Raw genomic sequence first — 12277 nt, forward strand, 5'->3', positions numbered from 1 at the left:
TATGTATATATATATATATTAGTGAATAATGCATAGTATGGAGTGTTGTAGTAAAGTACATTTCCTTTTTATAAGAAAAAGCACAGACTGGAAAATAACTGCTCTTTTTAATAAAGTGGCTAACAAAAATAAAGTTTCTCAGACAATGAGTGAAACTTGATCCACTATTAACAAAATTGTGAAAAGATTCAAAGTTCTGTGCCTTACTACACCCAATGCTCTCTTAACCACAGATGCAAAGATTTACTCAAACGTTTTGGCAACCAGGCTAAAGGACCTGATGTCCAGTCTGATTCAGCCAGACCAATTGGGTTAATCAAATGCAGACAAATACACATTAACCTTTGCATAACAGCCTAATTTATCAAGAAATCTAAAAAGAAACTGATTCTGGCTGTCCTGATGTTGTTAGACACTGAAAAAGCACTGACTTGGTGGACTGGGAATTTCTGACCAAAGTAATACACAAGTATGGTTTAGGCCTAACTTCAGTGACATGGTTCTGGCTAACTACCAGACCTCATTTGTCATGTTCTGGATAATGGCATATCAACGGAGTTTCCGTCTGTGTAGGAATACGAGGCATGGGCGCTCTCTCTCCCCTCTAGTCGTTGCCCTCCGTAGAGAACATTTTGCATCCATGATTAGGGCGGGGCAGTTCGATGGGCAATTATTTTTGGTTGGGTGCAATATAAGTTATCACTGTTTGTCAATGAAGTGCTTCTGTCTCTCTCAAATCCCTCAACCTCTAGTCCAAAGATAAAATTTATGCTGGCAGACTTTGAAAACATAGCAGAATTTAAAGTTAACTTATCCAGAACCTACATTCTTAACCTCACCTTTCTAAGGTAGAGGTTAAGAAGAAAGCATGCAACTTCCACTTCCAATGGACTAATATTGAGATCACAAATCTAGATGGTAAGCTTGTACCTAACATCAAGGATCTATATAAAGTTAACTTACCAGCCCTGTTACAAACGCTAACAGAGGTTTACCGTAGATGGTCACTACTGTACCAGATCTGTGTGGGGAAAGTTTCTATCAAGATGAATATATGCCAAAAATATTATATTAATTTTAAATGCTACAATTTGGGTTTGAAGTGAATTCTTTGTTTCTCTTTAAAAAGCTAATTAGTCAGTTTACCTGGCAGGGATAATTGAGCCAATTCTCATATAAACACTTAAAGCTACCCAAATGCTAGGTGGGCTGATTTCACCATACTTTGTCACTTATTACAGAGCCTCATGGCTACCAGTCATCGCGGACTGGTCTCTTTGTCAGATGAAGAAACACTGACTGCACATGGACAGGTAGCTAATAGGACCCTATATTTGGGATCTGACTTCGAAGCAAGCCACTAAACACTTATCTAAGAAGACCCACAAAAACTATGCTCACAGTGTGGGATACTATCACGGGTAATACTGCATGTAGGACATACTCTTCCTCACACACTTCTACAGCCTTGCTTTTACATTTGCTCTTTCTCCAGGCAAGTGGTGTACAGGAGGATGTCTGACCACTTCCACTCTATACCACAATATGGACATCTTGTCCTTTGAGGCCTGTAAGGAAACATTTCATTTAGAGGAGATTGAAAAATTTCGATATACCCAAATAAGACACTGTGTACTCTACCCAGTGGTAAAACAGGCTTCTACAAGAGATCTTCTTCCAACATCAAAATTGTGCAGACAGCAGGGGTCTCTAAGGGTCAGATCACGTATCTCTACCACCTCTTACTGACTTCAGCCACAGCCCTCGGCCTCTCCTATAACTCTTCTTAGGGAAAAAACATAGGGAACAACTTTACAGACGACCAGTGGTCCTCCTTGTGGAAGAATATTTAAAAGTTTTTGCATTCCCCAGTGGGCCCACAATAAGGTTATTGTTGACTTGGGTCTTTAGCCTACCAAATTAGGTAAATGTTATCCCTTAGCAAACACACTTTGTTGGAAGGCAGTGGTCACCAGGGTGATTTTATATATATTTTGTGTGATTGCCCAATCATCTGCCCATTTTGGAATGAGACCCTAGCACAGATAAAATTGATTCTAGGTTACTCTAATCAAGTCTGCAGAATATGTCCTTTTGGGTATGCGCTGCAGCTCTCTCATATACCAAATGCAGGCTGATCCCATAATCATGTGGAACTGTCTGGTAGCTGCTAAAACGACATTAGCGGCCAGTTGCAAGAAGCCTGAGGCACTGCCTCAAGTTATGTGGTATTTCAGACTTGGGAATATATTGAAGATGGAAAGATTAGCAGATAGTATGTACAAAAGTTTTTAAAATGTGTAGAGCTAATAGATTGAATATCTGTCAAAAGACCTATCGTTGTTGTCATATCGTACAAGTACAATAGCCCTGAATCTGTTTAGCAGGGTGAGGAGCAATCACATTTGGTCAGGTGGATAATAAGTTATCCCTATTTGCCGATTACTTACTTTTGTCTCTCTCAAATCCCTCCACTTCAATTCCAAAGATACAATCAATGCTGGCAGATTTTGAAAACATAGCAGGATTTAAAGGGAACTTTTCCAAATCATATATTCTTAACCTCACCCTTGCCAAGACGGAGGTTAACGAGATAGCATGCCATTTCTACTTCCAATGGACTAAGACAGCAATCACATATCTAGGTGTTAAGCTTGTGTCTAATATTGAGGATCTATAAAAAGCTAACTTCCCACCCCTGTTACAAAGGCGAAAAGAGGATTGCCATAGACAGTCACTACTGTACCTGTCCTGGCTATAGAAAATGTATACTATTAAGATAAAAATACTGCCAAGATTATTATATTCTTCTCAAGCGCTACTAGTTTTGTTTTGAAAGGAATTCTTTGTTTCTCTTAAAAGAGCTAAATATCCAGTTAATATGGCAGAGACAATGGATTAAACTCTAAAAACAAATACATACGACTACCTAAACACTGGGAGGGCTGGTTTAACCAGACTTTGTCACTTATTATATAGCCTCACAGCTAAGAATCATTGCTGACTGGTGTCTTCATCAGACAAAGAAACACTAGATGTATATAGACAGGTCAATCATAGTACCCTATATTTGGGATCTGATTTGAAAGCCAATACATGACAGGCCACCAAACACTTACCTAAGTAGACCCACAAAAACTATGCTCACCATGTGGGATACTGTCATAGGTATTACTGCATGTAGGACATTCCCTTCCTCACACACTTGTCTACAAAAATCCAGCTTTTACATCCACTCTTTTCCAGGTAAGTGGTGCACTGGAGGCTGCCTGACCATTTCAGATCTATTCCACATTACAATACAGACATCTTTGACTTTGGGGTTTGCAAAGAACAGTTTCATTTAGATGATACAGAACGCGTTTGCCATAAACAAAATAGGACACTAGGGTGGTCATTCTAACCCTGGCGGTAAAAACCGCCAGGGCGAATGACCACGGGAGCACCGCCAACAGCCTGGCGGTGCCCCTTAGGGCATTCTGACCGCGGCGCTTTGGCCGCGGTCAGTGCAGGAAAACCGGCGGTCTCCCGCCGGTTTTCCGCTGCCCGTCAGAATCCTCCAAGGCGGCGCAGCATGCTGCGCCGCCTTGGGGATTCTGACACCCCCTACTGCCATCCTGTTCCTGGCGGTTCGCCCGCCAGGAACAGGATGGCGGTAGGGGGTGTCGCGGGGCCCCTGGGGGCCCCTGCAGTGCCCATGCCAATGGCATGGGCACTGCAGGGGCCCCCGTAAGAGGGCCCCGCTTGTATTTCACTGTCTGCATAGCAGACAGTGAAATACGCGACGGGTGCAGTAGCACCCGTCGCACCTTCCCACTCCGCCGGCTCGATTACGAGCCGGCTTCATGGTGGGAAGGTCGTTTTCCCCTGGGCTGGCGGGCGGCCTTTCGGCGGCCGCCCGCCAGCCCAGGGGAAAACTCAAAATACCCGCCGCGGTCTTCCGACCGCGGTACGGTATTTTGGCGGCTCCCGCCGGGCGCGCGGTGACCGCGTCCGGCGGGAGTCAGAATGACCCCCTAGGTTTTCTACCCAGTGGTAAAACAGGCTGCCACAAAAGAATTCCTTCTAACTTAAAATGTGTGCAGATAGGAGAGTTTAAGGGTCAGATCACATTCCTCTACCATCTTTTACTGACTTTAAACCTAGCCCCTGCTCTCTTCTGTAACTCTTTTTAGGAAATAACATACAGAACAACTTTACAGAGGACCAGCGGTCCTCCTTCTGGCAGAATATTCCAAATTTTCTGCATTCCCAAGGAGGTAGAGAGGCCCACTATAAGGTTATTTTTTACTTGTATCTATAGCCTACCAAATTAGGGAAACGCCATCCCTTAGCAAACAGACTTTGTTGGAAGGGCTGTGGTCTCCAGGATGAAGTTATACATATTGGGTGCGACTGCCCAGTCACCTACTCATTTTGGAATGTGATCCTAGCACAGATGAAATTGATTCTGGGTTACTAAATTCCCACCTTTGATGAACACACCCCACAACTAGCTATGTGGTATTTCAAGCTTTGGAATATATTGAATCTGAAAAGATTAACAGATGTTATGATGGATGCCTACAAGAGCTTATGGACTGAATAAGTGTTTGAAGGTCGCCCACTATTAAAGTAGAAGTCATTCTATTTAAACTATAGTCTAATATGTTGTCAAATGATTAATAAGGTAATAAAGCACTCCACCGTATATTATATAACTGAATGCAAATAGTTTTCCAATATTGGTCATTGTTGATAGTTAAGGGAGAGTATATGAGGGGGGATTCCAGTAGTCATTATTTTGTGTTCTTTTTTTACATCATGCCCTTTCCCACAAAGACTGTCAGTGAAGATGTAATCAATCCTAGTATCTGCTACTACCTTCTTTTATGGGAACATGGTATGCTGTAAATGGTTTAGAAAATTAAGCAAAATGATTTAATACAAAAAAGCATACATTTGGATAGATATTTGTTGTTAAAAACAGGCTCTAACATTCCATCAAGAAGAATACTGTGATGAAAAAATCCCAGGCCTGGCTATGTCTCACATAACATGCGCCACATGTATATCTGTCCCATATCATGCATCACACTGTACTTCATAATGCACAAAGCCCATCTCTCTGAACTGTACAATATTCTGTGTTCCCTTGATACACAGCATAAACACTCCCCTAGGCGCATTGTCCAGCGCTCCCATGAGGTAAATCACCCAGTAACATCCCAAGATGTACCATCCACTCAGCTGAGGTATATCAGTCAGTTCTCAACTGAGGCATATCGCCTGGTGCTCATTCAAGGCGAAAGACCTAGTGTTCTCCTAAGGGGAATCACCCAGCTCGCCACTGAAGCACAACACTCCTGAGACATGTTTCATTCTCATCTCCTGAGACATAATATACAGTACTTCAGCACTCTTATGAGGCATAGCACCTATCGCTTTTCTGCGGGTGATCACTCTGTGCACTCCTGAAGCCCATTACGCAGCTCTCCCTTGAGGCATGTCAACCACTGATTACCTGAGATGCATCATCCTGTGCTCACTTGCAGCACACTGGTGTTTGTGTTGTTATGCTGGTATGTGTTTTAGAATCTGTGTAAAAATTAATGTCTGTGTGTTTTGGTCTGGGAGCATAGTATGTATGAATGGGTTTCTATTCGCTGTATTTCTGTCTTTACTGTACACAAAGGCAAAACCTACTGCATTTCACAATGTGAGTTTGTACTGTAGTTTGATAAACTGGACGATTAAAAAATTTGCTGAGCCTTTGTATGCCACCTCGACTGTTTTATCTTCTTAAAATTGTGTTAACATTGCTTCAAAACCCACTGATCACCTAACACATTATACACATTATGGCTTAATGAACATACCAGATTTGCCATGACAATTGTGTCGACCATTGCAGGGTCTTTTTTTGATCCCAAGGTAAACTGCAGTCCTCTTGGCGGCTGCCCTGTATTTGTATCAAAGCAGTGCCCTTCAAGAAGTAAATATTCCAGCTCATAAGCTGCCATGACCATTCCTTCCATCTGTAAAATCAAATAACATTTTTAAAAGATCAAGTTGTATAGATACCTGAAATATATGTGTATTACACTTTAACATGCATGGATTAATACTCTTTGTAGCCGCTGGCCAAATTAGAAACGGAGGTCAGATTTTGGCATCATAAAAAAGTGTGATTTTGTTTGTCTAACCTCGCCTTCCATTAAAGATACCTTTAACTAAACAGTATTGATATGAACCAGTATCTAATAAAAATTCAAATTCATACAATAGCACCACTTAGGGTTTGCTGCCTTAGAAAGGTTTTGTGATTTGCTGGGCTACTTATTAAAAGTGGACTAAGTGGACGTATGGAATTAAATATAATATCTGAAACATTGACAGTTCTGAAAGTAGCCCTGCACATTTTTTAATATATATATTTACACACACACTTAAAAAAACAAAGGTTACAGGGATGTATAGGAAATAGAATAAAAAGAAACATAGAAATTCACTTAAAAAACAAAGGTTACAAGGACAGAATAGTTAGGCTCACATTTTAAATGAACAAAACAACCGAAATTCAGAGTTAAAGCTATTTCAAGTAGCTGTAACTCTTGCCCTAGGGTAACTATAAGGCATGCCCCCACCATGCACGGTTTTCTCCTCAACAGTTTTAATGCACATTTTACATTGCTATTATCAACCATGTTATCAAAGATGTTGTGAGTGTTGCAATATGTGGGGTAATCAGCAGTGTATGGTGAGGGCACGAGTTATAGTTACTTGAATATCCTGCTGTAAATACCTGCGGCCAACCCCCTATAACCACCCAACGTTGCGCCACGCACGGCCTTTGGGCGGCGGGGGTTAGCTGTCCTGTGGGCAACCCCCTATGACTACCCAACCCCGTGCCACTTAGAATGTGAAATGTTCTGACAAATTGAAAAAAGAATGTATTTGACAAGTACAAAGAGTGAGATCACCTTTATGTATATATCTTAAATATTTGAGGTTGAAAAGAATTTAAAGCTAAGAAATAAAAACTGACAGACCTAGAGGCAAACCCTCAACCTTCTGAGTGAGGGCCTGAGAACTTAATTACTAGGCCACAGGTAACTCCTTACTACGCAGTTTCCAGACATCTCTATGACAGTCAATCCAAAGATGGAGATGGGAAAATGATGTAAATGTTCCATCACTAGGAATGTTTAACATTCAAAACATGAGTAAATAAGCAGACATGCTGCTATGAGATACCAGAATTTGAACCTTCAACCTATTAAGTGATAGTCCAAGAGTTTTACCGGTAGGCCAGAGGTGACTGTTCAGCTGTGCATCAAAACTTAACTATAAGATTCCAACCAAACAACTTCCTAGTGGGACACTTTGAAGTCATTGTATGGAGAGACCAATGAAATAACAATCCCTCTCTCTCTCTATTCCATCCCATTATGGGAGGGAAGAGAGAGAGAGAATGAGAGAGAAAGAGAAAGAGAAAGAGAAAGAGAAAGAGAAAGAGAGAGAGGTAGGTTTTCTTTAGGCTTTGATGAATGATATATTCAGATTGAGATATTATCAGACAGACTGAAAAGAAAAATGCATTTGTCAAGTAAACAGAGTGAGATCACCTTTTCGTATGTACCTTAAATATGTGCAGAGATTTGGCCATTGACACTCAGACTTGAGCCCTCAACCTTCAGTGTTAGGGGCTGAGATCTTAACCACTAGGCTCCAGGTGACTCAAGGGGGGCCGTGTGTCCCCACTCCATCTTTTACATTTTGACCCGAGGAGGTGGTGGACCCCAGGTTGCAGGGGCTGCACGCCCCCTGCATATTTGTAAATTGTAGTCCCAAGGAGGTGGTTGTCCCTGTTACATTTATATGTTGCCTGAGGAGGTGGTGGTTTCTGGGGTGCGGGGGGCCGCAGGATAACCTGTTATATAAATAAATAAGCCCTCGGGGGGTGCTGTTCCCCGAGGCGCTGCACAACCCCTGCATATTTTTACCACATTTCGCCAGGGAGGTGGTGGTCCCTGGTGCTTCTATAAGCACTAGGAGCAGGCCCTGTGCACCTCCCTCCTATTTTGTCCACAATACCCCAGTACTTGGCCCACCTGGGGGCACAATTAGAAGTTCTTGCACGCAGACTGAGCTGTTTTTTTTTTTTTTTAAATCACCAAAAAATTCGAGACTATTCACGATTTTTGCAGTGATTTAAAAAAAATGCATTTTAGCCTGGGGAGTGGGGTCCGTGGACCAAGGCTAAGGGGTTAAAGTAACGGTACCCTGTCCCTTTTCTTTCTTTTTTTTTACTTGGCTGAAGCAGAGTCTCAAAATAGCTGCCAAGACTTTATGGTTGAAGTGTTGGCAGTCAATCAGATCTCCGCACGAGATTGGCAGTTTTCGTGAATTTGTCACAACCCTATTTATACAAATTTGGATTTCCTTTAATTTCTCCTAAACTACTGAACGGATTTACACCAAATTAAACAAACACTCATCTGTGGACCAGAAGCTACCTTTCTGCCAAACTTGGTGTAATTACGTACAGCGGATCGGGCTGCAGGTGTGCTTAAAAGTCTAAAGGAATTAACATGGAAACAAACTCCCCCCCCCTCTTTTTCTAGGCCCCTGCTAGACGGATCATCCTGAAACTTTCCATGCATAACAAGACACTATAGGGGACCTTTTTTTGGAACATTTCATGAACATTCATCAAACGGTGCCAAAGATATAGGCGAGTCCAAAAACTTGTTTTCTATGGAAACTACGTTCTAACTATAACAACGACAGCCAGAATAATTATATATATATGTTTATATATGTTATATATATATATATATATATATATATATGGCACCTCACACTTTATTGAATGAAACAATAAATCCCTTTTGAAAAGCAACTAGTCGAACTGGATTTGTGCGGTCTCTCATAATTGAAATATATATATATATCTCTATATATATATATATCTATATATAGATATATATATATATAGATAGATATATATATATATATATCTCTCTCTCTCTCTCTATATATATATATATATATATAGATATAGATATATGAATGTCACTTAACAAGTGTACATCTGTTCGTGGCATGTAGTGCTGCAGATTTACATGCTATCCATATATTCCGCCATCTAGTGTTGGGCCCGGAGTGTTATAAGTTGTTTTTCTTCGCAGAAGTCTTTTTTCGAGTCACAGGATCGAGTGACTCCTCCTCTCGGCAATACGGCACATGGGCATCGACTCCTTTGTTAGATTGTTTTCCCATAGAAGGGTGTAGGAAGGAGTAAGAGTGAAAGAATGTAAATGTACAACTAAGTGTAAATAAGATGTCCATGCAAATGTAAATATATATACATATCTACAAATAAGAACTGCAAAGACTACAGGCTTCTGGGGAGAAGGGAGGGTGCATGTGAATCTGCAGCACTACATGCCACTAACAGATGTACACGGGGTAAGTGACATTTTCCGTTCAATGGCATGTGTAACTGGAGAAACACACGCTATGCATAGACTAAAAAGCAGTCCTTCTCCCAAGAAAGAGGTGGCTAGCCTGGAGGAGTTGAAGTAGTTTGAAATAATGTTTTAAGTACAGCTTGACCAACATTGGTCTTTTGCTTCGAAAATACATCCACACAGTAATGCTTTGTAAATGTATGTGGTGTGGACCATGTGGCAGCTTTGCATATGTCTGCCATTGGTATGTTTCCTACAAATGCCATAGAATCACCCTTTTTCCTAGTGGAATGAGCTTTAAGAGTTATCAAAAGTTGTATTTTTGCTTTAATGTAACATGTTTGAATACATCTTACAATCCATCTAGCTAATCCTTGTTTAGAGATAGGATTTCCTTTATGTGGCTGTTGGAAAGCTACAAAAAGCTGTTTAGTTTTCCTAAACTCTTTTGTTCTATCAACATAGTACAGTAGAGCTTTTTTCAGGTCAAGAGCATGAAGAGCTCTTTCAGCAGTTTAGTCTGGATATAGGAAGAAGACTGGCAATTAAACTGATTGGTTAATGTGAAAAGGAGAAACTACTTTTGGCAAAAATGTTGGATTTGTCCTAAGTACAACTTTATGTTTGTGTACTTAGAAAAATGGTTCCTCCAGAGGGAATGCTTGTATTTCACTTACTCTTCTTAATGAAGTAATTGCTACTAAGAAAGCAACTTTCCAAGTGAGAATTGAATATCACATGAATGCATGGGCTCGAATGGTGGTTCCATTAATCTTGTGAGAACAATATTGAGATTCCATGCAGGAATTGGTGGGGTTCTTGGTGGAATAATATGTTTAAGTCCTTCGATAAAGGCTTTTTTGACAGGGACTCTGGAGAGAGAAGCATGTTGTATGGTTTGTAAGTACGCTGATATAGCAATAAGATGAATTTTAATAGAGGAAAAAGCTAAATTTGCTTTTTGTATATAAAGCAGGTAGCATACAATATCCTGTATTGATGCTTTAAGTGGGTCTATATTTTTGGGCTGACAGTAGTAAACAAACAGTTTCCACTCGTTAGCATAGCGTTGTCTAGTTGTAGGTTTGCGTGCTTGCTTTAGAACATCCATACATTCTAATGGAAGGTGTAAATATCCAAAATCTATGATTTCAGGAGCCAAATCGCTAAGTTGAGAACACTGGGATTGGGATGCCTGATTTGACCTTTGTTCTGTGTTAACAGATCTGGTCGGTTTGGAAGTTTGCGATGTGGTACTACTGACAGATCTAGGAGTGTTGTGTACCAGTGCTATCGTGCCCATGTGGGAGCTATGAGTATCATGGTGAGAGAGGTGTGACGCAGTTTGTTGACCAGAAATTGAATTAATGGGAGAGGGAGAAAAGCGTAAGCAAATATCCCTGACCAGTTGATCCATAGAGCATTGCCCTTGGACAGAGAGTGTGGGTCAATGGATACAAAGTTTTGGCATTTTGCATTTTCACTTGTTGCGAAAAGGTCTATGCCTGGTGTTCCCCACATTTGAAAGTACTATTGAAGTACCTGTGGGTGAATTTCCCATTCATGTATTTGCTGCTGCGTCCTGCTTAGTAGGTCTGCTAGCTGGTTGTGTATCCCTGGGATGTATTTCGCTAGCAGGAAAATTTGATTGTGAATCATCCATTTGCATATTGTTTGGGCTAGAAGGGACAATTGAGATGAATGTGTTCATCCCCGTTTCTTCATATAATACATTGTTGTCATATTGCCTGTCTTTATTAAGACTGTTTTGTGCCTGAGGAGAGGTTGAAAAGCTTTTAGGGTGAGAAACACAGCTAACAATTCTAAATGGTTTATGTGGTAAGTTAATTGCGTTGAATTCCATTCCCCTTGTATGGTTAGGTTGTTGAGATGAGCTTCCCAACCTGTCATTGACGCATCTGTTGTTATTATGGTCCAAGGCACAGGGTCTTGAAATGAACACCCTTTTATTAATTTGTGATTTCACCACTGTAGAGATTTGTGAGTTTGGCGGTCTAGCAACATTAGATCTTGCGATTGACCCTGTGCTTGAGACCATTGTTGTGAGAGACACTGTTGCAGTGGTCTCATGTTTAGTTGTGCATGCAGTACTATTGCTATGCATGTTGCCATCATTCCCAACAGTTTCATGATAAATCTTACTGTGTAAGTTTGATTGGGCTGTATCTGTGATATGATGTTTTGAAAAGCCTATATGCTTTGTGGATTTGGGTAGGCTAACACTTTTTGAGTACTGAGAATTGCACCTAGGTAAGGTTGAACCTGTGCTGGTTGAAGATAAGATTTCTGGTAATTTATTGTGAACCCTAATGTGTGTAGGGTATCTATTGTGCATTGAGTGCGTTGTTGGCACTGTATAATATTGCTTGATTTTATTAGCCAGTCGTCTACATAAGGAAAGGCAGGTATGTGTTGTTTTCTGAGGTGAGCTGCTACTACAGATATACATTTTGTGAAAACCCTTGGAGCTGTTGTTATGCCGAAGGGAACAACCTTGAATTGGTAATGTTTGCCATCTATTACAAATCATAGGTATTTGTGATGAGCTAGATGTATGGAAATATGAAAATAAGCATCTTTGAGATCCAAGGCAGTCATGTAGTCTTGTTTTTCTAGTAGGGGAATTACGTCCTGTAGAGATGTGAAAATGCTTTGACATGATATATAGATTTAGAGGTCTGATATCTAGAATGGGTCTGAGAGTACCATCCTTTTTTGGTATCAGGAAATATAGTGAATATACTCCTGTTCCCTGTTGTGATATTGGAACTGTTTCTATTGCTCCTTTTAGTAATAGATAT

General features: G+C 40.7%; 1 protein-coding gene across 1 annotated transcript in view; it reads right to left on the reverse strand.

Annotated features, from left to right (window-relative positions):
* The window catches only part of UGGT2 (UDP-glucose glycoprotein glucosyltransferase 2), a 1372316-nt gene that overhangs the window by 352035 nt on the left and 1008004 nt on the right, over positions 1–12277 (reverse strand). The window contains exon 28 of the mRNA XM_069204567.1: positions 5859–6017. Within this exon, the coding sequence (XP_069060668.1) occupies positions 5859–6017 (159 nt within the window). The remainder of the gene's footprint in view (positions 1–5858; positions 6018–12277) is intronic.

This window comes from Pleurodeles waltl, chromosome 8 (genome assembly GCF_031143425.1).
Source record: "Pleurodeles waltl isolate 20211129_DDA chromosome 8, aPleWal1.hap1.20221129, whole genome shotgun sequence".
Lineage (NCBI taxonomy): Eukaryota > Metazoa > Chordata > Amphibia > Caudata > Salamandridae > Pleurodeles > Pleurodeles waltl.